General features: G+C 35.4%; 1 protein-coding gene across 1 annotated transcript in view; it reads right to left on the bottom strand.

The window, feature by feature from the left end:
- LOC150092457 (uncharacterized) overlaps window positions 1-25,368 on the bottom strand; it is a 149,215-nt gene that overhangs the window by 47,978 nt on the left and 75,869 nt on the right. The window contains exon 6 of the mRNA XM_090414867.1: window positions 19,291-25,063. Within this exon, the coding sequence (XP_090270993.1) occupies window positions 19,291-25,063 (5,773 nt within the window). The remainder of the gene's footprint in view (window positions 1-19,290; window positions 25,064-25,368) is intronic.

Genomic DNA, 25,368 nt, shown 5'->3' with positions numbered 1-25,368 from the left:
CCAGAAATGCTCAAGTATGGAGTTATAAAAGTCTTACAGTGGCTGCACTGCATAATTCAGAAGCCCTAGACAGAGGGACGAAATCCGGATGATTGGAGTAGAGCTCTCATAGTACCCATATATAAAAAGGGAAATAAAACTGAATGTGAGAATTACAGTTATTTCTCTACTGAGTGTTGATGGTAAGATTTACACAAGTATACTTGAGAAGGATTGTGGAATTAAACTTGGTGAAGAACAAGCAGGATTCAGGCCAAATAGAGGCTGTCAGGATCAGATCTTCATGACCAATGATTGAGAAATCATAGGAATATTAGAAAGATCTCTATTTAAGTTTTGTAGATCTGGAAAAGGCATATGACAAGGGGGCCAAGAGAGAAGCTATTCAATACACCACAGTTATATGGTGTCAACGGGACATTATACCAAGCAATACTTTGTCTTTATTTTAGTTGTAAGTCAGCAGTTAGAATTGAAGAAAGTACAGGACAAGGATGTACATTATCCCCTCTGTTATTCATTATCTATATGGATCACATTATGAAGGAAAGTGGCATTTAACCTGATATCAAAATTGGAGACTTTAATCAGCTCTTTGCTTTATGCGGACAATGTTATAACTTCTAAATAAATCCGCTACAAGTCTGCAAGATTCTCTGACTAAAGTAAATAACTGTTATAATAGATATGGTATGAAGGTCAGCATTAAAAAGACAAAGACAATGAAAATTGGCAGAAACATTGAAAATATCAACTGCATTGTGAATAGAGAACAAATAAAACATTTCAGTTACTTAGGCATGATTTTTAGTGAAGATGGTAATTTAAACATGGAAATAGGCAACAGAATCAACAAAGCTGGTATGGTAAGAAGTCAAAACACTAAATTAGCTGTATACAAGACAGTGTTCAAACCAATTTTAACTTATGGATCTGAGAGCTGGGTCAGAAGTAAAATACTTGACCAAAGACTAGAGACCGCAGATATGCGAGTCCTGAGAAAGATTAAGGCATGAACAGATGGCATCAATGACAATATCATATTAAAAACAAAGATCGATACAGTAAAAAGCCTTAGAAGGTAGAAATATAAGATCTGATAATGTTGCGGTCTTGACAGGTAACAGACTGATTTGGAGGAAAATTGTAGATAGGAAGTTAGTAATGATGTAAATTTTTCAAGTAGTACTATCATATCCTGTACACCCCTTGAGGGTACATGGCAGGAATTTTATGATGGTGATGATAATCTTGTAATGAGTCTCTGTTAAAATAATGTGGTGCATGATGTCATCATGTAAATATTAACTTATGTCAAATCAGTAAGTCTAATACTAAAAGTGAATTCTAAGAATTGCCATAGATGGAATTTTCCAAAGATGTGTGAAGAATGATGTCAGCATGTCTGAAGGTATACATGATCATATGTGAAAATTTCGAAAAACAGGCACAAGCGTACAACGGAAGTCCGGCGTATATAAGGCAAGTTGTTGAGAAGGAATATTATCTTATGGTTTTCTAAATCTTCTCTTACCTCGGTCTGCCACCACATGAGGTATGTTGTCGGTAATCTAAAGAGTTGTAGGTTTTTGAGTCTTCAACCTGGGTTTGCTGTCACGTGAAGTCTGCTGTCAGGAATAGAAAGGAAAGAGCTGCACAGGGCATGGAATAATCAACAGCTCGGACAAAGAAGAAATTTGGGAGCGAAATCAAGAACGAGCCAGCAGACGGAAAGAAAGACATGAAGGAGCATTTACGTGTGAACAAAAGATTCATGCAAAAGGCATGATGAACGGGAATTGTAAGTAGTTATATATGTGATAATTCCAAACAAGAATATACATCAAGTGTGTCTCTTTATGAGATAATGTAAATTGATATTCAATTAAGCTTACTCAAGGTATGCTTTATTGTCCAAATTTAGCCGATTTAGCCGACCAAATTGTATTCTTATTGGTTAAACCAAAATAAAAAAAATGATGGTACAACATGACAAAATTTCATGCCGGCTGGGGCGTTGCCCGGTTAAACAAGGCCCCCGTTGTTTTCGCCGGGGAACCAGGGCGAACAGCGAAAAGTCAGCTACTGGAACAAATCTGAAAACAAACCCCAACTCTACATCACCAGAGTTAAAGATCGGTACTATCAACGTAAGAAGCCTGAATGGCAAAGAAATGGAGCTAGCTGAGGAATTAGATAAGTACCAGATCGACATAATAGGGGTGACTGAAACAAAAAAGACCAAAACTGGTGAGATCTTTCTGAGCAATAAATACAAAATGTTATATTCAGGCAATAACAATCAAGGAAAAGAAGGAGTAGCCATAGTATTCAACACAAAATACGAGGCTAATCTTCTTGAATGGCAGTCAGTCTCAAGTAGAGTAATGTGGGCAAATATGAGAATGGGGAACTGGACAATGAGACTTATTTGTGCCTATGGTCCCACAGAAGGTTCTACTAAGGTAGAAGTGGAGGAATTTTTTGAGGCTTTAGAAAAAGCAACTGACACAATGAAAAAGGAAAAGTTGGTCCTTGTTGGGGATCTAAATAGTAGAGTAGGAAATGATTGTGAGACATACAAAAATATTTTGGGAAAATTTGGAGAAAAGAGCAAAGCTAATAATAATGGCAAATATCTGTTGGATTTCTGCTCAGGACATGGACTGGTTATTACTAACACCATGTTCCAACATAAAAATGTGCACAAATTCACATGGAGAGAAGAGGCTAGGAATAAGAAAAGTCTCATTGACTATGTTATTGTTGATAGTGATGTTTTCTCCCTGGTGCAGGACACCAGAGTGTACAGAGGATTTGAAATTGGAAGTGATCACTATTTAGTCTTGAGCAGGATAAAATTGAATTTCATATTGAAAAGAATAACATGTAAGAAAGTTTTAAAGCGAATAAAAGTTGAGCAGCTCTCAGATGTAAACTGTAGACTAAAATACAGAAATATTATTGAAAAGAAAATGAAAGAGTTTGAGAACAGGAATCAAACCTTGGAGATTCAGTGGCAAACTCTGAAGGAAACATTGATTGATTCTGCCAGAGAGGCATGTGGTGAGGTTGTGTGCAAAGATAAAAAAATCAGAACTCCCTGGTGGACACAGGAAGTTAAAGAGGCAGTGAAGGAAAAGAAGAAAGCATATCAAAAGTTCCTGGCAAATAAGTCAGCTTTTACTCTTAGAGAATACAGAGACAAATGTAAGAAAGCTAAACAGTGTGTAAAACTAGCTAAACAAAAGTCATGGGAGGACTTTGGCAAGAATATAGAAAATAAATATCAAGAAGGTGGCAAAATATTCTGGAGGTTGTTGAAGAAGCTTAGGAATGGAGGAAAGAGTGCTGTAAAAGGAATTAGAGATGATAAAGGTGAAATGAAAACAGGAGAAAAAGATATCCTTGAAGTATGGAGTAATTACTTTGAAAAACTGCTAAATGAAACAAGCAGTGATGACAGCACAGTGATAAAAAACACTGACCAGGCATGCAGTCAGGAATACATATCCATACTTGAAGTAGAAAAAGCCATCAAAGGCTTGAAATGTGGAAAGGCAGCAGGAGTAGATGATATTCGACCAGAAATGCTGAAGTATGGTGGTATAAGAGTCTTACAGTGGCTGCACTGCATAGTTCAGAAAGCCTGGACAGAGGGACGAATTCCCGATGATTGGAGTAGAGCTCTCATAGTACCCATATATAAAAAGGGAAATAAAACTGAATGCGAGAATTACAGAGGTATTTCCCTACTGAGTGTTCCTGGCAAGATCTATGCAAGTATACTTGAGAAACGGTTGAGGAGAATTGTGGAAGAAAAGCTTGGTGAAGAACAAGCTGGATTCAGGCCAAATAGAGGCTGTCAGGATCAGATCTTCACTTTACGACAAATAGTCGAGAAAGCATGGGAATATAACAAAGATCTGTATTTAAGTTTTGTCGATTTGGAAAAGGCATATGACAAGGTGCCAAGAGAGAAGCTATTGAATACGCTGCAGTTACATGGTGTCAATGGGGCATTATATCAAGCAATACTTAGTCTTTATTTGAGTTGTGAGTCAGCAGTTAGAATTGAAGGAAGTACAGGAAGATGGTTTAATGTTAAATCTGGTGTGAGACAAGGATGTACATTATCCCCTCTGTTATTCATTATCTATATGGATCACATTATGAAGGAATGTGGTATTAAACCTGATATCAAAATTGGAGATGTTAATGTCAGCTCTTTGCTTTATGCGGATGATGTTATACTTCTAAATAAATCCGCTACAAGTCTGCAAGATTCTCTGACTAAATTGAATAGCTGTTGTAATAGATATGGTATGAAGGTCAGCAATAAAAAGACAAAGACAATGAAAATAGGCAGAATCATTGAAAATGTCAACTGTGTTATGAATGGAGAACCTGTGGAACAAGTAAAACATTTCAGCTACTTAGGCACAATTTTTACTGAAGATGGTAAACTAAATATAGAAATAGACAACAGAATCAGCAAAGCTGGTATCGTGGGAAGTCAATTGAATAAATTCATATGGAATAAGAAAGAAATTAGTCGGAACACTAAATTAGCTGTATACAAGACTGTGTTCAAACCAATTTTAACTTATGGATCTGAGAGCTGGGTCAGAAGTAAAACACTTGACCAAAGAGTAGAGACCGCAGATATGAGAGTCCTGAGAAAGATTAGAGGCGTGAACAGATGGCATCAATGGCAATATCATATTAAAAATGAGGATATTAGGAAAGAACTTGACATTGTCAGCATGCAGGAATGCGTTAGCAGAGCTAATCTCAGATGGTATGGTCACTTAAATAGAATGGGAGAGGAAAGATTAGCAAAACAAGTGTTCTCTGCCAGGTTGGCAGGAAAACAACCCAGAGGAAGACCAAGATATAGGTGGATTGATACGGTACAAAGTGCCTTAGACGATAGAAATATAAGATCTGATAATGTTGGAGTCTTGTCAAGTAACAGACTGATTTGGAGGAAAATTGTAGATAGGAAGTTAGTAATGATGTAATTTTTTCATGTAGTACTGTCATAGCCTGTACACCCCTTGAGGGTACATGGCAGGAATTTGATGATAATGATGATGATGATGATGATGATGCTTTATTGTCAGTTAATGTATATATGACTGGCAGGATATTCTAGATTGTGAATTAGCTTTAAGGGAAGAAACTTACAATTAAGTTTGAATCAGGAAGAAATGAAAATGACAAATGCAGTTGTATATAATTGTTAATGTGTATCATACTGTAAATATTCCTTTTTGATTTAATTAAATGGTTTGTGTACAACACATTGGACTGATTCTGTCAATGCACTACCTGAAAAATTCAAACCTGCATAAGATGAAGTTAAATAAGATACCTACATAAAATAAAGATAAGTATAATCAAGGCATGACTAATTAAAGGTTAAGACTGACATAAGTGGGGAGCTTAAGGGTCAAAGCTGTATAACTGAGAGGAGACCTCCACATAGCCTTTAAAGGAATGCAGAGAAGTGACCAGGGCTTCTGACCTAATGTCCAATCCTCACCTTCTCGTGGTGCACCCTGTTGGGTATCTACTTGGATACTGAATGAACGAGGATGGGCTGGCAATTTGGGATTTAGCCGACCAAATTGTATTCTTATTGGCTAAAACCAACATAGAAAATGATGGTAAAACATGACAAAATTTCATGCCAGCTGGGGCATCGCCCGGTTAAACAAGGCCCCTGTTGTTTTCGCCAGATAACCAGAGCGAACAGTGGTAAAAAAACACTGACCAGGTATGCAGTCAGGAATACATATCCATACTTGAAGTAGAAAAAGCCATCAAAGGCTTGAAATGTGGCAAAGGCAGCAGGGGTAGATGATATTTGACCAGAAATGCTGAAGTATGGTGGTATAAGAGTCTTACAGTGGCTGCACTGCATAGTTCAGAAAGCCTGGACAGAAGGACGAATTCCCGATGATTGGAGCAGAGCTCTCATGGTAATCATATATAAAAAGGGAAATAAAACTGAATGTGAGAATTACAGAAGTATTTCCCTACTGAGTGTTCCTGGCAAGATCTATGCAAGTATACTTGAGAAACGGTTGAGAAGAATTGTGGAAGAAAAGCTGGTGAAGAACAGCTGGATTCTGGCCAAATAGAGGCTGTCAGGATCAGGTCTTCACTTTACGACAAATAGTCGAGAAAGCATGGGAATATAACAAAGATCTGTATTTAAATTTTTGTCGATTTGGAAAAGGCATATGACAAGGTGCCAAGAGAGAAGCTATTCAATACGCTGCAGTTATCTGGTATCAATGGGGCATTATATCAAGCAATACTTAATCTTTACTTGAGTTGTAAGTCAGCAGTTAGAGAAGGAAGTACAGGAATATGGTTTAATGTTAAATCTGGTGTGAGACAGGGATATACATTATCCCCTCTGTTATTCATTATCTATATGGATCACATTATGAAGGAAAGTGGTATTAAACATGATATCAAAATTGGAGATGTTAAAATCAGCTCTTTGCTTTATGCGGATGATGTTATACTTCTAAATAAATCTGCTACAAGTCTGCAAGATTCTCTGACTAAATTGAATAGCTGTTGTAATAGATATGGTATGAAGGTCAGCAATAAAAAGACAAAGACAATGAAAATAGGCAGAATCATTGAAAATGTCAACTGTGTTGTGAATGGAGAACCTGTGGAACAAGTGAAACATTTCAGCTACTTAGGCATGATTTTTACTGAAGATGGTAAATTAAATATAGAAATAGACAACAGAATCAGCAAAGCTGGTATGGTAGGAAGTCAATTGAATAAATTCATATGGAATAAGAGAGAAATTAGTTAGAACACTAAATTATCTGTATACAAGACAGTGTTCAAACCCGTTTTAACTTATGGATCTGAGAGCTGGGTCAGAAGTAAAACACTTGACCAAAGACTAGAGACTGCAGATATGAGAATCCTGAGAAAGATTACAGGTGTGAACAGATGGCATCAATTGCAGTATCATATTAAAAACGAGGATATTAGGAAAGAACTTGACATTGTCAGCATCCAGGAATGCATTAGCAGAGCTAATCTCAGGTGGTGTGGTCACACTTAAACAGAATGGGCGAAGAAAAACAAGTGTTCTCTGCCAGGTTGGCAGCAAAACGACCCAGAGGAAGACCAAGATATAGGTGGATTGATACTGTACAAAGTGCCTTAGATGATAGAAATATAAGATCTGATAATGTTGGAGTCTTGACAACTAACAGACTGATTTGGAGGAAAACTGTTGATAGGAAGTTAGTAATGATGTAATTTTTTTCATCTAGTACTATCATATCCTGTACACCCCTTGAGGGTACATGGCAAGAATTTGATGATGACCGACATAAGTGCTAACACTATCTGCTTCGTCTTTAGTTTAAAGTCTTATAATCTCACATTCTATAAGCAGTCTAACTGGCGCAGTCGTAAAACAAATAAATTCGTTGACTATAGAGTGTGAGAGTATAAGATCTGGAAGAAATATATAAATGGCCACAGTCATTAGTTAAGGCAGTCGACCGTTTATGACATTCCACTTAAGTAAAGAAATAAAGACAAAGCAGGGTAATATAAAAACAGGACGTATTTATAAGAAGTTCATCATGTAACCTTTTTTACATGGAATATCTGTACACTTAACTACTTCCTATGTCAGCACAGCATGATTACTGCACCAACTATAAGCAGAATAGTCATATCTTTTACTGATTCCCCATACACTATCATCAAGCCTAATATTCTTTGACCTCTAGTTCCTCCTGTCACATGCAGATTAAGGAAATCGTCACCCAACAGCTCAATAAATTAATTTTAATTCTTTTCATGTCATTTCACTGCTACTCAATCAATGTTCAAATAATCCTTTAGTCACCCATGATGATTAATCATTTAGTATCCATTAGGTTTATTTGGTGATGCATTTCACTGTCACTAGCAGCTGATACACTAAGTCTGTAGTAACACATCACCATATATTTGATGTGAGATTTTACTTCACACTCACTTCTACCTGCAAAACTGTTATATAGAGGTATAAAAAGCTTTATATGTATAAAAAAATCTAGTTAGAGGGTCAAATTCCAATCCCCAAATAGTAGTAAAATGCTGTTGGCAGCATCTCTGAAATGGGAAATAAAATAAAACCTCGCTTAACGCGAATTCGATATTAGTGATGATCAGTTAGCGTAATTGAGTAAAATGATACCATTTCCCGCTTTAACCAAGTGATTAATCAGTTAACCCGATTTTTTTACGTTATGCAAAATTTTTGTAGTCAATCTGCAGCGAGTGAAAAAGCAGGAAGTCATTAAGAGAAATGAAAGTGGCGCTAGTAATGCAATGATTGTGTATGACCTGGGATAGAACGAGTCTGCAGTTTGAATTATATTAAATAATATCAAAGAATACAAAGAACAAGGAAAAGTTGCTACTGCTTCTTTAAGCATGCAGATCACCTGAAATAGAAGCCATTTAATGATCAAGATGGAGCATCCTTTATCACTCTGGATTGAGGATTATAACCAAAAAAAAGAATACATCTTACTACAGGGAATATTTTTACTTCACTGAAAAAGACCAAATTTCAAGAGGAATGTGAAAGCTTTACTGCGAGTTTAGAATGGTTGAACTGTTTTAAAAATTGAACTGGACTGCATAACATAAGAATAACTGGGGAATCTGCTAGTGCTGATAAAGAATCTGTGGCCAAGTTTCCAGAAGAATTGCAAAGATAATTCCCAAGGGTGATTATGACGATTGGCAAATATTCAATGTTGATGAAATTGGTCTCTTTGTGGAAGCATATGCTACCAAAAACTTTTCTAGCTAAAAGTGAAGCATCTCAACCAGAATACGAAGTATCTAAAGATCGTCTTATACTTTTATTAGGAGGCAATGCAGAAGGCAACTTTAAACTCAAGCCTATGTTAGTTTATCGTGCACAAAATCCAAGTTCTAACATTACTGAACAAATCAGCAGAATTGGAAAAGAACTTGGATTTAATGAACTGGATAAGAAAGAGATCATTCTCACTTCTTAAGAACAGTGCCCATATGAAGCAGTAGAAGATAAGAAGTGAGAACAAAAAGAGAATGTTACAACTAAGAAGCTAACATGACAAAAGAACTTGAGCTAGTTTTTCAATCACATTGAGTACGCTAAAGAAATTTTGTTTGAAGCTGATCCTAATATGGAATGAAGCTTCAAAGTCCGCCGAAGTTTTGATAAAGCGATCGCCACCAGCTACCGCAAATTGCATGACAAAATGAGAAAGTCGAGCACGATTCAAACATCTTCACTTAATTTTTTTTTGTAAAAAAGCAGCTCAATCAAATGTTCAGACATTTGATTGAGCTGCTTTTTGTTACAAGAATGTTACAACTAAGAAGCTAACATGACAAAAGAACTTGAGCTAGTTTTTCAATCACATTGAGTACGCTAAAGAAATTTTGTTTGAAGCTGATCCTAATATGGAATGAAGCTTCAAAGTCCGCCGAAGTTTTGATAAAGCGATCGCCACCAGCTACCGCAAATTGCATGACAAAATGAGAAAGTCGAGCACGATTCAAACATCTTCACTTAATTTTTTTTTGTAAAAAAGCAGCTCAATCAAATGTTCAGACATTAAATAAAAATTTAAGCAATTGATTTTTATCCTCTAATATAGCTTATACTGTAATTTTTTCCCCAAATTTATGCTAACTGATGGATGAATTATAATTATAATTATTCCTATTGTTTATTGTATTCTTTTAAAGCAATATCACTTAGCGCACAGTAATTGATGGATTAATTAATTGCATTCAGCGAGGTTTTTCATGTACAAGAATTAACGAGGAATTTCCCAAGTGAATGTTCCTGGTTAGATTTATGCAGGAACATTTGGGAAAAGACTAAGAAAAACTATGCGAGGTAAACTTAAAGAACAAGTTGGATTCAAGCCATGTAGAGATTGTAATTTTCACTCAATGACAGATGGATGAAAAATCCTGGGAATATAACAAGGATATGTATCTAAAGTTTTAGATCTGGAAAAAGGCAGACAACAGGCTGAGTGAAAAGCTATTCAAAAATACCATAATTAGATGGTGTAAATGGGACACTAATCAAGCATAGTTAACATACAAGTTGTAAGTCAGCAGCTAACTGAAGGAAATACAGGAAGACTGTAAAGGAGACCAGGTATGGTTTCTCACATTTTTGTATTTTGATTTTTTTACGTGTTATATCTGCAGGAAGTTGATTCAGACATACTTTAATATAAACAACTTACACCTGACTTTATAAAAAAATTAGTCCCATGGATAATGTCTATAAAATTGGGAGATAATTCACTTTATCTGTAGCAATTGTTCTGTGACAATTTACCCAGTGCTTGGGTTGGTTGTAAGATTGATCATTGATCAATGAAATGGATGATTTATCATCCATTGATCAATTTCCGTATTGATATATTTCTTTAATGGTCCAAAAACAGACTGATCTAGTGGCTGTAAACGATGGGTGCAATGCGGCAGGAACGAAAGCATAACTATGCCATTTTCTTTTCTGAATTTTAGTCCTTCCAGAGACAGATGTGATCCATGGTTATCTAGAAGCAGCAAACATGGTTTTTCTTTGGTAGATTTAATGTGACTGTGAAAATGCTTCAAGAACTTGAAAAACAATTCTTCAGTCATCCATCCTAAAGGATTACTTCCACCTTGACAACCAATGAAATGGTCTTTGAAGTGAACATGAGGGAACACAAAAAATGGTGGAACTGTGTTGCCTGTCCCAGACACAGCTCCTGCTAAAGTAACAAGTGAACTGCTCTCCGCTGACGCTCAGACTTGCTTATTATTTACATTATGTCTGAAGCTGGTTGCTTCGGATGATCTTATTGATAACTTACTATGCCGCTTCATAAACGCTGAAGACCAATCAGCACCAGCTTGTTTATTACTTTCCCAGCTCTTTGATATTGTTAAATTATTTGCCACAGCTACTTCATATGAACTCTTTCAAACTTTGTTTGGACTGAGACCAAAATGTATGTCAGAGGCCTGAAGAAGATGGGCCTCCAATTCATTTTTCTAATTCATTGGAAAAGAAATTTGCTGATTGATTTTGTATCCTATGATAGTTACGGGCTGTGTAATACTGTTAATTTCTGTGTCTGTAAATTTCTCGCAATATCACGCAAGAGTGCGGTAATTTATATTATAATCCTTGGCAATGCTTCTTATTTTATTATTGCCTTTTTTTTTTTTTACCTTTCTTGCCACAAGTAGCTTAATTCCGGGGACATTTCACCTCTAGACGTCTTCTTTTTATGATTTCGTAGCATTATTATTAAGGCCTGTTGTAAAAAAATAAAAAATAAGATCACATGATACAGCAAGTTAAAGCGGGGGTGGTTGTCACATGTGGCAAATGACCTCCAAATGTTCTGTGACAACTTGACCCAGGACATTAAACATATTTTAACCTATCTGCTCATCTATTAAGGAGGTTAAAAAGTACCAGAAGGAACTCTAAACTACGAGATTAAGTAGAAAATAGTATAGTAGATGTTAAGAAACAAGTACTTACTCGATAGAAAATAAGCTGCAATAATTTACTTTGAATGCACGAAAACAAATGACGACACGTCCTGTCTTCACCCCACTCCACAGAGAAATGAATGATCGCGGGGATGTGCCTATGCTTCTCTATGACATATTAGTATGTACCTATAGATTACAGTTTCTATGTTATAGCATTTGTGAAAACCACACCCAGTCTCCCCTATATAAAAAAACAGGTGCGAGACAGATGCACATTATGAAGGAATGACATTAAGCCTAATATCAAAATTAGAGATGTTAATCTCTCTATTAATTTTATGCAGATGATGTTATCCATCCATCCATCTTCAAGGCCCACCTTTCCTAATTGGGTTGTGGGGACAGCAGCTGCAAGAGGAACTTCCAATGGTTACGATCCTCCGCCACTAAGCTTAGGTGTTCTGGTGGGACTCCCAGATGTGTCCACCCAAGACTCTGGATATAATCTATCCAGCGAGTCCTTGGCCTTCCATGTGGCCTCCCATCCTCTGGCTTGGTAAAGAGGGCCTGCTGGGGGAGTCTCTCTTGTGGCATTCTGACCAGGTGCTTGTACCATCGTAACTGTGATCTCTCAACACGGAGAAGCAGCAGTTGGGTATTAAGGGTTTCCCGAATTGCAGAGCTTCTGACTTTGTTGAGTCTTGTCAGCCCTGCAACCCCTTGCAGGAACCTCATTTCAGTCACTTGATTCGTGTCCACATTCTTTTGGTCATTACCCAGCTCTCATAATCATAGGTGAGGATGGGGACATAGACTATTGAAGAAAGCCAGCTTTGCCTTAACTCCCGCTTCAATATGATGATATTATTCTCTTAAATATATTCAGTACAAGTTTGCATGATTCCTTAACTAAACTGAATAACTGCAGTAACAAATTTGGTTTGAAAATAAACAGGACCATTGAAGACATCAGCTGCATCCTGGGTGAGACTAGAACAGAACAAGTTGGTGACCCATCCAGGATGTAGAGTAAAGAAAGCTAGTATAGTGGAGAGGCAACTGAATAAACCGACATGTAATTTGTCAAAACACTAAACTAGATGTATATAAGGCAATGTTTAAACCAGTTTTAATTAACTGGTTTAAACACTTAATCCAAGACTAGAGAGACTACATGCGAGTTCTGAAAAAAAATTAGGAGAATAAACATATGGCATCAATGGCAGAATCTTATGAAAAATTTCATATGATTCTGCCATTGATCTACACTAGCGCTGTTTATGCCTGCTGTCTGTTTCCATATTTAATTTGACACCTTCACAACTTAAAATTGTGCTTAATAGCTGAAATTTTACTTCTTCCGTTGGCATCCAATTCTGGATGCAGATGATGTTTTCAATATTAGTAAGGAAACTGATGTCAGCATTCAAGAATGATGTAATAACAGCAGAACTAATTTTAGATGGTATGGTCACTTATTCAGAATGGGAGAGGAAAGGTTAGTAAAATACATGTTATGATAGGAAAAAGATCCCCAGAAGAAGGCCAAGATCTAGGTGGACTGATGCAGTTAGAAGTATCTAAATAATGAGATATGAAAGTATTGGAGTTCTGACAAACAACAGACTGATTTGGAGGAAAATTGTCAATAGGAAGGTAATGATAATGTAAGTTTATATTCCCATCATAGTACTTTAATATCCTGTACACTCCTTAAGGATACATATTAGGAATATGATATTTATTTATTTTTAATCTGGTGGGACTTGTAGCCATTAGCTAAAAAAGTATTGTTTATGTGGTTGAGTTCAGAAGTTAGTGCACTATCATGAAAGTAAATCAATTTTGTCCTCTTGACTAGGATTTTTACAATGCCATACTGTTGGGAAGGGTGACAGTGTGCATACTGGTTGATGTATTTACTATATGTATGGGGGGAGGGGGGTTACATCACTGTATTGCCATTATGCTCAATTGTGGATGGCACAGAATCACCCTTATACAAACTAGATAAACAGTCAAAGTGTAGCTGAAAATATTGGCAGCACTTTATGCATAAAGAGCTCTGTCTGCTTTCAGTCCAGTATAGAAAAACCTTGAGCTCCACAACAGAAACTTAATGTTCAGTTTCAATGTCTTCTCTTCCTTGTTCACCAACATTTCCACTTAAAGATAATATCTTTATTTAATCCAAGCTGAATTTTCTCAATATCTCAGCCCTGTTTCAGTTCATCATTAACTGAAATTACTTGTCTGGCAATGCAATTGCAAGACAAACATCACACAAAGACAATAGCACTGTCTACAGGTATCAGGATTCCTGTGAAGAGATTCTTAGGAAAATACTCCTTATTTCCATATCCCAAAATGCTGCTACTTCCAGCCAGATCATGGTATTGGGTGATCCCTCTCCCCAAGTTTTCTATATAACTCTCTACCTACTGTCCATCAGCACAGTATATATGAATGGAAATGAGATTTATTCTAAAAAAGACAACTTTTTACTGGTCCAATGAACCAGTTATCATTGATAACTGTTCATTGGATCAGTTATCAATGGTCCAATGACAGCTCTTAGATGCAAACTACAGGTGTAGTTGATGATTAGGTATAAGCATGGGTATCCTTGCTGGGTACCTACAGAGGCTCCTACACGTCTCTGGAAAACACCACCATTCATTCTCTGGTTAAATTCCACAGTTTTTAATCTCTGGACTGGCACAAGGTGAGGTAACCTAGGTTCACCACAAGCATCAATCAGGCACACCACTGGCTCAGCACATGCTGTTCTGTCTACTATCCTTCCACTCTTGGAAGGCTTTAAGTACAGTACTTTGCAAACAGCATACAATACTGGCAGCTTCCTGGGAAGTGCCACTTATCTGATGCGACAATCATGCCTTTTTCAAAATTAATCGGATCGCATCCTTAACCACGTTTATCAGCAACTTGAAATGAACAATATGTCGCACACCTGCAGTATCATGTGTAATTGATTTCATTGTGATATAAGTGCCACCTGGCAGATGGAATGGCTGAGCTTGAAATAACTGGGATGGTCATAAATGATTTTTCAATTATTTGTTTTAAATTAAAAATCTGGTTTTCACCTTTCCTATTTATCATGAAATTATCTTGCTTCCTTTATAATTCTCACATTTGAAGATTATTATAATGAAACTATACCAACCATCTAAAGATGTATTTTTAAAAATTTTGTCTAGACATGTTATCATCTGTTTATTCCAAATGTTTTTCTCGAAAGTTTCTCACGGGAGTGGAAAGGTTTATGTATTGGCAGTACATGCTAGTTTATTCTAACGGTATTGATTACAACACAGAATAATAAGAAAATAATATTTATTAACTTATTAGCTGATATTTTACTGGTATTATATCCAGCATCAGGCACAAGAACAGTTTGTCACAGTACATGAAACAACAAGTTGACATAAACAGTGGGACTAGTTTTAAAAAAAATTGTAATGGACAATACAAGGAAAAGTCCTAACTGGTGCCATCTGTGCTGAGACAGTCATTTTAGATCTTAAAATGACTGTCTCCCAGATTTTTGGTAAATTAAAACAATCTCTCTGACTTATGACTTCTGTGTAGCTTTTATTTTCTTCCAGTTATTATTCCAGATCCTGTGTGAAGGCATGGTCTGCTGGACAGCTTGCAAAAATGATAGTGCTAAATGTATTTTTTATGTTCACCAAGGCAGATGTCAGCAGTTCTTCCTTCCTGTCTGTTCATAAACTCAGGGATGTAATAGAGTTTGTCCTTAGGTGAACAGATGAGGGTTACCAATTTGACATATGGTGCATAAATGATATTAAGCACTCTAGATATATTTTCAGATGTTCCTTGAATGTATCGGATGGTAACAGCTTTGCTGTAGACTTGTAAAATAGGCAATGGAGGGAACTTACACAGAAGATTTAGTTTTTATTTTATTTATTTTTATCCTATGGGGATTATAGCCATTGTCCAAGAAAGTGTGACACAACTGAATTCAGTGGTAAGAGCATTATCATTGGAACAGATAGCTCTAGCTCTGTGAATGTTTGTGCAAATATCTCCCTGCATTCGTGGGTTTTCTATGAACAGAAAAAGATAATGAACCATCAGGAAGCCATGTGATTAGTGTATCTAAGGAAGGACACACAGTCTTCACACATTAGATTTCCTGTTCCATTGGGAAGTGGATTTTAGGGGGTTGGCTGTTTAAATGCACTAAAATGTATCCAATTTGTCTGAACAATGTGGTCAAATAGCAAACACATCATCAACATTGAGCAGCCAAATGACTGGTAAATAGTGAAGTAATATCAAAACTAATCATTATGTCTGAATTTTTAAGTTAGATGAACAGAATTTTTAACAGATGAGGGAGGCTTTTTTAGCTAAATTTAGCAAGTTTGTATGTGGGACTGCTTATACTATCCACAATTAGGGGTGTACCTTGTTTGTGAATTTTAAGTGCTCCATATATTCTGGGTGTTTTAACAGGAAAAGGCTTGAATTTGTTAACTGTTTCCTTTGGCCGGAAGTGACTTTATGTGCATTTTTGCTTTCATATTCAGCTAAATTCATCACCACAGTTGCATTACCTTTGTCTACTTTAGTCATTTGTCAATATGTTGGTTGACGAATGGTGGTTTTTGAACATATTTTCCTTCGTAGCATCCTATGGTCACATTCAGTGAGTGTATAGGCCATCCACTGTGCGTAGTACTTGCAGTTGAATCCTTGCACTTCTATCTCTATATGGTATCACTGATTACTGAACCTGGGATGGCTCAATTTGTCAACAATTTGCTTAACAAATAGGCCTGCAATATGGCATCCTATCACAATGCCTCTTTCAAACTCAGTCAGTGCCCTTCTTGCAGCTATTTCACCCAGACAGCTGCATTGAGTTGAGAACATCACATTCCTCCAATTTATACCAGTTACAAACATGTGACTTGTTACATGGCACAATGAACCATTCCCATGGGGGGGGGGGGTGTCCATTGACTTCTTTCAGAGTGGTGTATACACACATATATATATAGAGAGAGACTTACATGCAAAAAATGAGTACACATAAATGCTGTAAAGTACTTTATAAGCACTTGACTATGAACTGCAATAATTTTCTAGGGACCACAGGCTTAATTTGGTATGTCACTGGATGATTCATGGACAAAAAGAAAAAATTTCATTATATATGACATTTAGATTACTATTACAAAAATTATTTACACTATCCTAAATTAGAAAATATTCTAGATCAAGCAAAAAATTTCTTCTTATGTCCAGAGTTGCCTGTTTTATTTTTTATTATTATTATTATTATTTTTTATAATAAATCCTTTTTGAAAATTAGCCCTGTGAAAGTTAAAATTAACTTTTGAAAACAATAAAATTTAAGTACACTAGTTTGATATGTTAATATCATTGGTATTTTATGCCAATATTACTGAAATATGAAATACACATCTAAATTAACTAAAAAACTATTTAATGTTTTAAGTTTTGCTGGTCAGTTGGTTGCTTGATTTGTGGTTCATGGCATAAGAACAGCAAAGGTCATACCATACCAATTCAAAAGTTACAGCCGTATATAAGGTATTAAGTTTGGAGTAACATCTATTCATGAAGGAAAAAAATTTAAATGACAGCTAGAAATTCACAATATAAACAAGATAAAATGGGCAATTCTTGCACTACTGCAGACATAAACAGCCCAGGAAAGTACATCCCTCAGTGTGTATGTGTGGGTCTTGAAATTTCTGGATAATAATAATATCTGTTGTATTCTGCTTATTCTTTGCAGGTATAAGGCACATGAAGTTTTATCACGTTCATTGCCAATCACGTGATGCGAGTTCTCACCGACCGGCCGATCACGCGGACATCACTATCAGGTTTCTAAGCGGAATAGTATAGTATAGTACATCATCACAGCGAAACGGCGCGTAATATTTATATTGGCCACTAAGGAAGGGATCGACTTTCGTGGAGTGGGGATGGCCGCCAGCCATTGTCTATTGTTTATGTTAGCCAGTGCGCACAGTGGCAGTGTTTGGACAAGGCGACGACGCGACGATTTTGTTTAGTTATTCGTTGATTTAGAGTGCTTGAAGTTTGGTTTTTATTTATTTTGAGTATTTTTTTTTTTTTTTTTTTAGTAAGTTCCCTATAAATGTTGATTTTTGATAATTATTTTTTTCTATTTGTATGTTATTTTTAAAAATTCTATGTGATTATAAAAGACTGATAATTAAAGTTATAATTATTATATTTAAATGTTTTTTATTTGTAAAATATATAACTTATTTGACCGAATTACATATCACGCGATAACGCGTAATAGATATTTAGAGTACATAAATCCTATGTACATAATAATAAAAGCATATAAATAATCTATTAACTTATTTTGAGCACAATAAAAACTATATAAAAAAATAAAAAAAATTTGGCCACCACACGAAATTCCAAGTTTCAAGCTTGGCAATGAACGTGTTAAACAATATTTTTTTTACCTTTGGAGTCAACAGTCTTGTTCGAGGGCACATCAAAGTCAGAGACACTTTATTCATATTAGCAATCTGTGAAAGTTCAAAATTATCTTGTTTGCTAGCATTTATGATGAATCTGTGAAACTCAATCATTTTATTTTCGAATTCGCCTGGAATTTTTTTGTGTTATTTTTGTTTTTGCACGCATGCATAAATCATTTCTCTTCTTAAAAATCTAGCAACATGATTTTTTAACCTGTAAATTCAATGATATTCCTTTCTGTTGTCAATAATTTTGCTCGTTGAATAATCAAGTATGTAGATATGCAGCAAGCTGATCGTCTTTGATCCACTATCCAAGTTTTTAATTAATTTTCAATTTCTGGCCATTTTGCTGGTTTTCTAGGGAGAATGTGTTTTTCAGACGGTAGAGAACCAAAGTGCCACTCTGCTGGCCTACCATACATTTTTGCATACTCAATCATGCTACACTTAAACACAATTGTCTAGCTATGTCTCTCCTTTGTAGAATCTATGTGTTATAAAAAAAATTTCAACATAATGTATTGATTACTAATTTAAATGTGTGACCATTAATGACCATGCAACTATTCAAATCAATCACGCATTGCCGACAAGCGATGCCGCACTGTAACTGCATACATAAAAAACACATTGGTGTATAAGACACATTCAGTTTATAGGATGCATCCTAATTTTAGATAAATTTTAGGTACAACAAATAAAGTGTCTTATAAGGTGAAAAATACAGTACTTTTTTTTTTTTTTTTAGTTCATATGTGTATCTGTGAATTTATTATGAAGAATGAACTGAGAATGTGTTGTGAGTGATGGTTTTGCAGGAGTGAATACTGCCACTGTAGAGTATTAGCTAACTACTTTCAACTGAAAGCCCCTTATGAAATATTCCTCATTTAACAGATGGGATTTGAACTCGGATCTTTCCAACAACAAAAGGGGAGAGAGAAATGGTTCTTGAAAATGCAGTGCAGAGGTGAGGTGCTAGGGTAAAGAGTTGAGTATTACTCCTGGCATTAAACATTTAATTTAAATAAATTTATCAAGTGTATTTTGAAATTCTCACTTAAGTTCAAACTGCAAGTGGCCATTACAAAACTTCAATTTAATAGCTAAAGAAATATGCAAAATTGGGAATAAAGTGCATAAACATTATATTGTACAATTTTATGCTTACCTGATTTTACAGCATCTTTTTTTTCCACTTGTGTCAAAGCACTGTTGTGATCAAGTTCTTCACTTTGTGATAACATAATGCGTCTCAACCTTTGCTCTTTATCTCTAGTTACAGATACAGAATCCTTATCACTATTATTAGAATCTGTATGACTACTTATTTCTTTATTCCCTTTTTTTTTATTTGATCTCTGCAATGGAGACTCTTGTGGCTTTTGCTTCTTTTCTGGACTATGCAAAATCTGAATATTTTGTCTAGTACTTTTTTTATTTTGCCTGGAGGTTCTTCCCGATTTCTTTGCGAGAATTTCTTTTGGTGAAACCTCTTGTTGAGGTGTATTTCCACATAGCTCGTGAACAACAGTTTCTTCAACTTCTGTTTTATTATTTAAAGCACTTTTTTTTTTAGACTTGACTGGGGTAGCACGTTCCCTTACTTTACGCTTCTGCCCCCTACTTTTACTTACCAATGTTGAGCTAAGTGAATTCTCATCTACAATCGCTACTGGTCTCCTATTTCTTTTTGGTTTAGAGTCTATGGTGGTCATACTGTTTTCATCACTAATAACAGAATCAACTCCAATATTCTTTATTTTTTTTTGCTTTTGCTCTTTTATTTCTCTCTCTTCTTTTTTCTGACCTTTATACATTATATCCTTTGTTAGAGTTTCATCAGAGGAATCTGACCTCAAATTTTTTTCATCTGCCAGCAAAGGAAGTTTTCGTTTACCTCTTTTCACTGGTACAGGTGATTTTTCATCTAATAAGGATTGTTTATCATTAACAGATTTTTCATGTCTGGCTCTATAGTTCCTGGAATTAGGAGCAATTTCTTTTCCTGCAACAGACGGAGAACATGAGGCTACCATATTAATTTCTGAAACATTACTAACTTCCTCTGATTGTAACAGCAATGAATCCACACCTTTTTTCTTATTCAACATGTTACAAGAAACAACACCAGCTGGTGATATTGGCACGATCACAGCTTTACGCCCTCTTGTTACTGGGACAGGTATCTGTAATGATTCTGTTGAAGATAAAATTAAATCTTTAGGTTTGGCATCAGTAATAATTTCCGAATTCTGCAAAATTTCTGTATCTGTAGGAGCAGTTAATAATTTTTGATAAGTAGAAATGTCTTGATTACTTTCATTCATATTTTTATTCTTTCTTCTTCTATTCTGTCTAATTATGGGAGAACTTGAAATCTGCGCACCAACCATTTTGTTTTTATGCTTACGCTCCCCTCTTCTTACTGGGGTAAGTATCTTAAAAGATTCATTTGAAGATAAAACTGAATCATTTAGTCTATTTACAGGAGAAGGAAGTATTCTTTCTTTTATAGAAATGTCTTGATCATAGTTACCCTTTATATTATCTCCTTTTCTCCTTTGGCTCTGTCTAGGAACGACAGGAGAAACTGATACCTGTATATCAACTGCTTTGCTTTTATGTCTACGTCCTCCTCTTCTTATAGGGGTGGGCATCTGAAATGATTCTGCTGGAGATAAATCTGAATTTTTAACTTCTGTATGAGAAGAAGGAACTGCTACTTTTTGAATTACAGAAGTCTCTTCACTATCCTTTTCATTCAGGTTTTCACCTTTTCTCCTCCGACTCTGTCTTGTAGTTACAGGAGAACTCAATTTCTGAATGCCAACTGTGTTGCTTTTAACTTTACGTCCTCCCCTTTTTACTGGAGTAGGTACATGAAATGATTCTGTCGAAGATAAAGCTGAATCTTTTACATTGGTGTCCAAAACATCTGTATTTCCTAATGAAGGAAATGCTCTTGTTTGATTTCTAGATTGCGAGGTTTCTTCACAATCCATTTCATTTACATTCACAGGTTCATTAACATTTTTGCCCTTTCTCCTTTGGCTTTGTCTAGGAGCAGGAGAATTTGATATCTGTTCATCCATCACTTTATTTTTATATTTATTCTGCCCTCTTCTTACCCGAGTGGGTATCTTCAATAATTCTGAGGATGATACCGTGGAATCTTTTACCTGGGTGTCAACTATTGGTTTTTGTAAAAATGTACCTAGGGGAGAATTTTTTTCCTTAGAAGTTTCTTCACTAACATTTACATCTGCTATATTTTTACATTTCCTTTTCTGATCACGTGTAGAAATAACTACTGGACTCATTTGATTCTGAGTTGTTAACGAAGAGATTGGAGATGAAATATCTTTTTGGGAATTTTTACCTTTTCTATCAGTTTTAGAAATAACTGGCATATCGGAAGAGGATTCTTCTGTAGGATTTGCTTCTAACCCTTTTCTCCTTCTGAATTTATAAGCAGCAGGTGTGTTAGTTTGGATGGAAATACTGTTAATGTGCCTTAATCTCCTGCCTCTTATAGGGGATCCTTTAAGAACAGGCACTGCTTTATTCTGCTTTTTCCTATCTTTTCCAGCAGATAGCGATTCCTGAACTAATTCAAGAGCTTCATCTGCCTTATCTGTTTTTGAGTTTGGCTGCTGTTCAGATGAATACACACCAAATGATGTTTCTTTTTTTCTTTTTCCTCGACCTTTGGACACTGACATGGACTTAACATTCTCTTGAATTATTTCTGGTGCTTTTGATTTAGTATTTATCTCATTAATATCAAATGACAATGCATCTTCTTGCAATTTCTCTCCTTTAGAAGTTGTGATATTTAATCCATCTTGGATATTGGTATTATCAGTGAGAGTTTCAACAATCTTTGAATTATTGATTTTTCTGCTTCTTTTACGAATTGATGGAACATTAACTTGTTGATCTTCAATAAATTGAGGCATTACTGTATCTGGATGTTTTGTTCTTTTCCCTTTGGGTGCATCATTGGGCAAATCTGAAAATTCAACAGCAGGTAATACTTCAGTTGATGAACGAGAAATGTTTATTGTGGCTTTTCTCCCTTTTCTTTGACCGATTTCAGATGATAATGCAACTGACTGATTCAGACCAGTTGCATCAATTAAATCTCCACATATCTGATTCTGTTCATTCTGCTGCAGTGAATGATTAGGAGTATTTTTAATCTCTTTCCTATCAGAAACAGGGCTGCGCAATACATCTTGCTCTTTCAAACCTGAATCATTAGACAACCTTGTTTCACATTCCTTATGATCATTTCTAATAGACAGAGATTTCTTTGTGACACTGTCCAAAGCTTTACATGAAGATTTTAAAAGTGGAGATTGTTTTTCTTCATTTTTGTTTGTGACAGAAAGGAAGTTGTCTGACAAGTCTTCAGATGGTGTATTTGCAACATTTAATGTAGAATTTCTTCCTCTTCTAGGGATGGGAGATATATAAGAATCTTGAAGACTTAAAGATTTTCCTTCATTCTGTTCTTTTGAAAAAATAATAACTGTTTCATTGTTACTCTTATCTGAAAGAGGAGTACCCAATATGTTCTGAGAAGTTAAACACTTTCCATGTTTATTCACTTCCTGTTCAGATGAAATATCAAGTGACTTATTTCTATTATTTCTACTTGAATTAGGTGTGCTGGTTGATGGTCTAGTTCTACGGTTGCCATCTTTTCTAACAGAAGCAGCCTTTCTGTTGGTATCTTCTGCCATTTTAGAAGAGGATACTGAGTGCAGTAATTGTTTAATTCCTTCATTTTGCTTATCTGCAGAAAAAGAACTTTTAGACAGTTCTGGAACTGGTGTTATGATATCTGATGAAGGTGTACTGTAAGTAATGTGTAAAATGGATTTTCTTCCTTTTCTGGGAGTAGGTGATGTATAAGAAAAATCCTGTGGAGTTAAAGATTTTTTGAGGTTTTGTTCAGGTGAAATATTTTTATTTATATTAGAGATAGGAGAAACTGAGACATCTTGAGAACTAAAAGATAATTTCTGCATTCTGTTTTCTTCATTAGATGCATCATTTGAAATTTTAAATATTCTATTCTTACTCTTTCTTCCTGAAGTAGGAGTAACTAAGTTATATTCAGCAGATGGAGATGTTTTTCTACCACTTCCAGTTATTTTAAGCATGCGTTTTTGCTTAATTGGTGGTTCAATTATTTCATTCTGATTAGAAGCTTGGAGTGATTCTTGAAGTGGTATTAAATTATTTGTTGATAAGCTTGTATTCTGCAACATACTGAAATGTTCTTCAAGACTAAATGATTTATTCTGGATCTGCTTTTCTTGATTGGATGAATGATCAAGTGACTTATTTTTCTTCTTCTTATTCCTACTTGACAATGGAGCACTCAATGCATTCTGATTCTCTGTCATTTCTGCAGTAATTGGTTGTGTTGTGAAAGAAAAATTCTGATGGTTTATTTGTTTGGCTGACACATTGGGATTTTTTCTATCTCTCAGGACTTTAACAGATGCATTTAATATATTCTGTTCCTCAGAATTTCTTAAATTGATCATGCTCGTTTCCATTTTATTACCGTTTCTTTCTGCTAGTGTTTTTTCATTAATATCTAGTTCTAAAGGCAATGTGGTCTTCCCATCAGGAGCAACAGTTGATTGGAGACTTCCAATCACTTGTTCTGAAGGCAAACTTGTGGGCAATATGGATTTTCTTCCTGCTTTCAATGACTGCTCTTGCTGAGGAGAAATATTTTTATATCTTCCCTTTTTCCTGGGTGGGGTGGGACTCGACAATACCTCCTGACCCTCTAAGAATTGTGCTTCATCTGTCAATTTCATTTTACTTGCATTTTCTGGTGTCTGAAAATCCAGAACATGTTGAGGATGAGGAGACTGTAATGCAGATGTTTCAAACATTTCTTTTAGACCTGTATAACTAATCTCTTGAACTTTCTTTGATGATCCAAAAATGTATTTCAAATCTTGTACATTGGTATAATCAGGGCTCTTAGCTGAATGCATTAATCTCTTAACTCCTGCAAGATCAACATAACCAGGATTTGAAGATTTGGGTGTTCTTAAAAGTTTTTTGATTCCCTGAACATTACTATAGTCAGAAGTAGGGGATGAGAGACAATAAAGATTTTTTAAACCAGCTATATTTCTGTAGTCCACTCGAGGGCTTTTTGGTGACCTAAGCAACCTACGAACACCTGTCACATCTGTATAATCGATACTGGGTGATTTTGGTTCTTCAAACAGCTGCTTCACTCCTACAACATTTGAATAATCTGCTCTTGAAGCACGTGCCGATTGAAATAATCTTTTTATACCTTCAAATGGAGTATTTTTGGCTTTTGATGATGGCTTTGGAGTTCTCATCAACTGTCTCACACCTTTAACATCTGAATAATCATGTTCAGGCGTTTTTGACATTAACTGCTTTACAGCACTCAAATTAAAAGATTTTTCTTTATGCCCATATTTTGGTATATCATAATCAACAGAGAGCAATTCATCTTGGTCTAGGATAGGTACATTTTCTGCTAAATAAGCATTCATCAAACGGGAACATTTTGCACTTCTTGGAGTTGTAATAGGAGACACAAAAATACTTTCAGAAATATCAGGAGTTTTTACAGAAGACACATCCAATGATGTGTCATAAGAACTGCTAGATTCTACACTGGGCTTTTGATTTTTCTCTATTTGTTTCGGTGTCTGCAGCATTTCTGACATTCCAGTGAAGCTTATATCAGATATTTTGCTTTGTTTTTTTGTATGTAATTTTAATTTTGTCACCATAGCTTTGTGTGGCGTTTTTCTGCCCTTACGAAGTTTGGGTGTTGGTAGTTTTTGAGTATTGGATTTTTTACCTATTACAATAGTTGCTGGAGAATTTGCATGGCCAGTGCCAGGTAAAGAAGTACGGTCCAACTATAGAAACAAACAGAATACATGTTTTTTAAAATTATAACAATTTAAAAAGCTCATTATAATTTTAGCTTTAGCATTACAAAAATAAATAAATAAATAAAATAATAATAATTAAAAACATGCCTTTGAGAGGTTGATAACAAATATGTTTTCAGTTTTTAAAAGTTCCCTAAAAATATACGTAAGCAAATGCAACAAGTGAAACTTTAAATAAATAATAATGGACTGCATATCAATCTTTAACAGAAACTTCAATCTGAGGCAATTTATATCTTTATCTAGGGGAAAGGGATGTTGTTATAAAG

This window comes from Typopeltis vanoorti, chromosome 26 (assembly GCF_054136105.1).
Source record: "Typopeltis vanoorti isolate ZY-2024b chromosome 26, IOZ_Tvanoo_1.0, whole genome shotgun sequence".
Lineage (NCBI taxonomy): Eukaryota > Metazoa > Arthropoda > Arachnida > Uropygi > Thelyphonidae > Typopeltis > Typopeltis vanoorti.
This window is presented reverse-complemented; position numbering and strand designations above follow the sequence as displayed.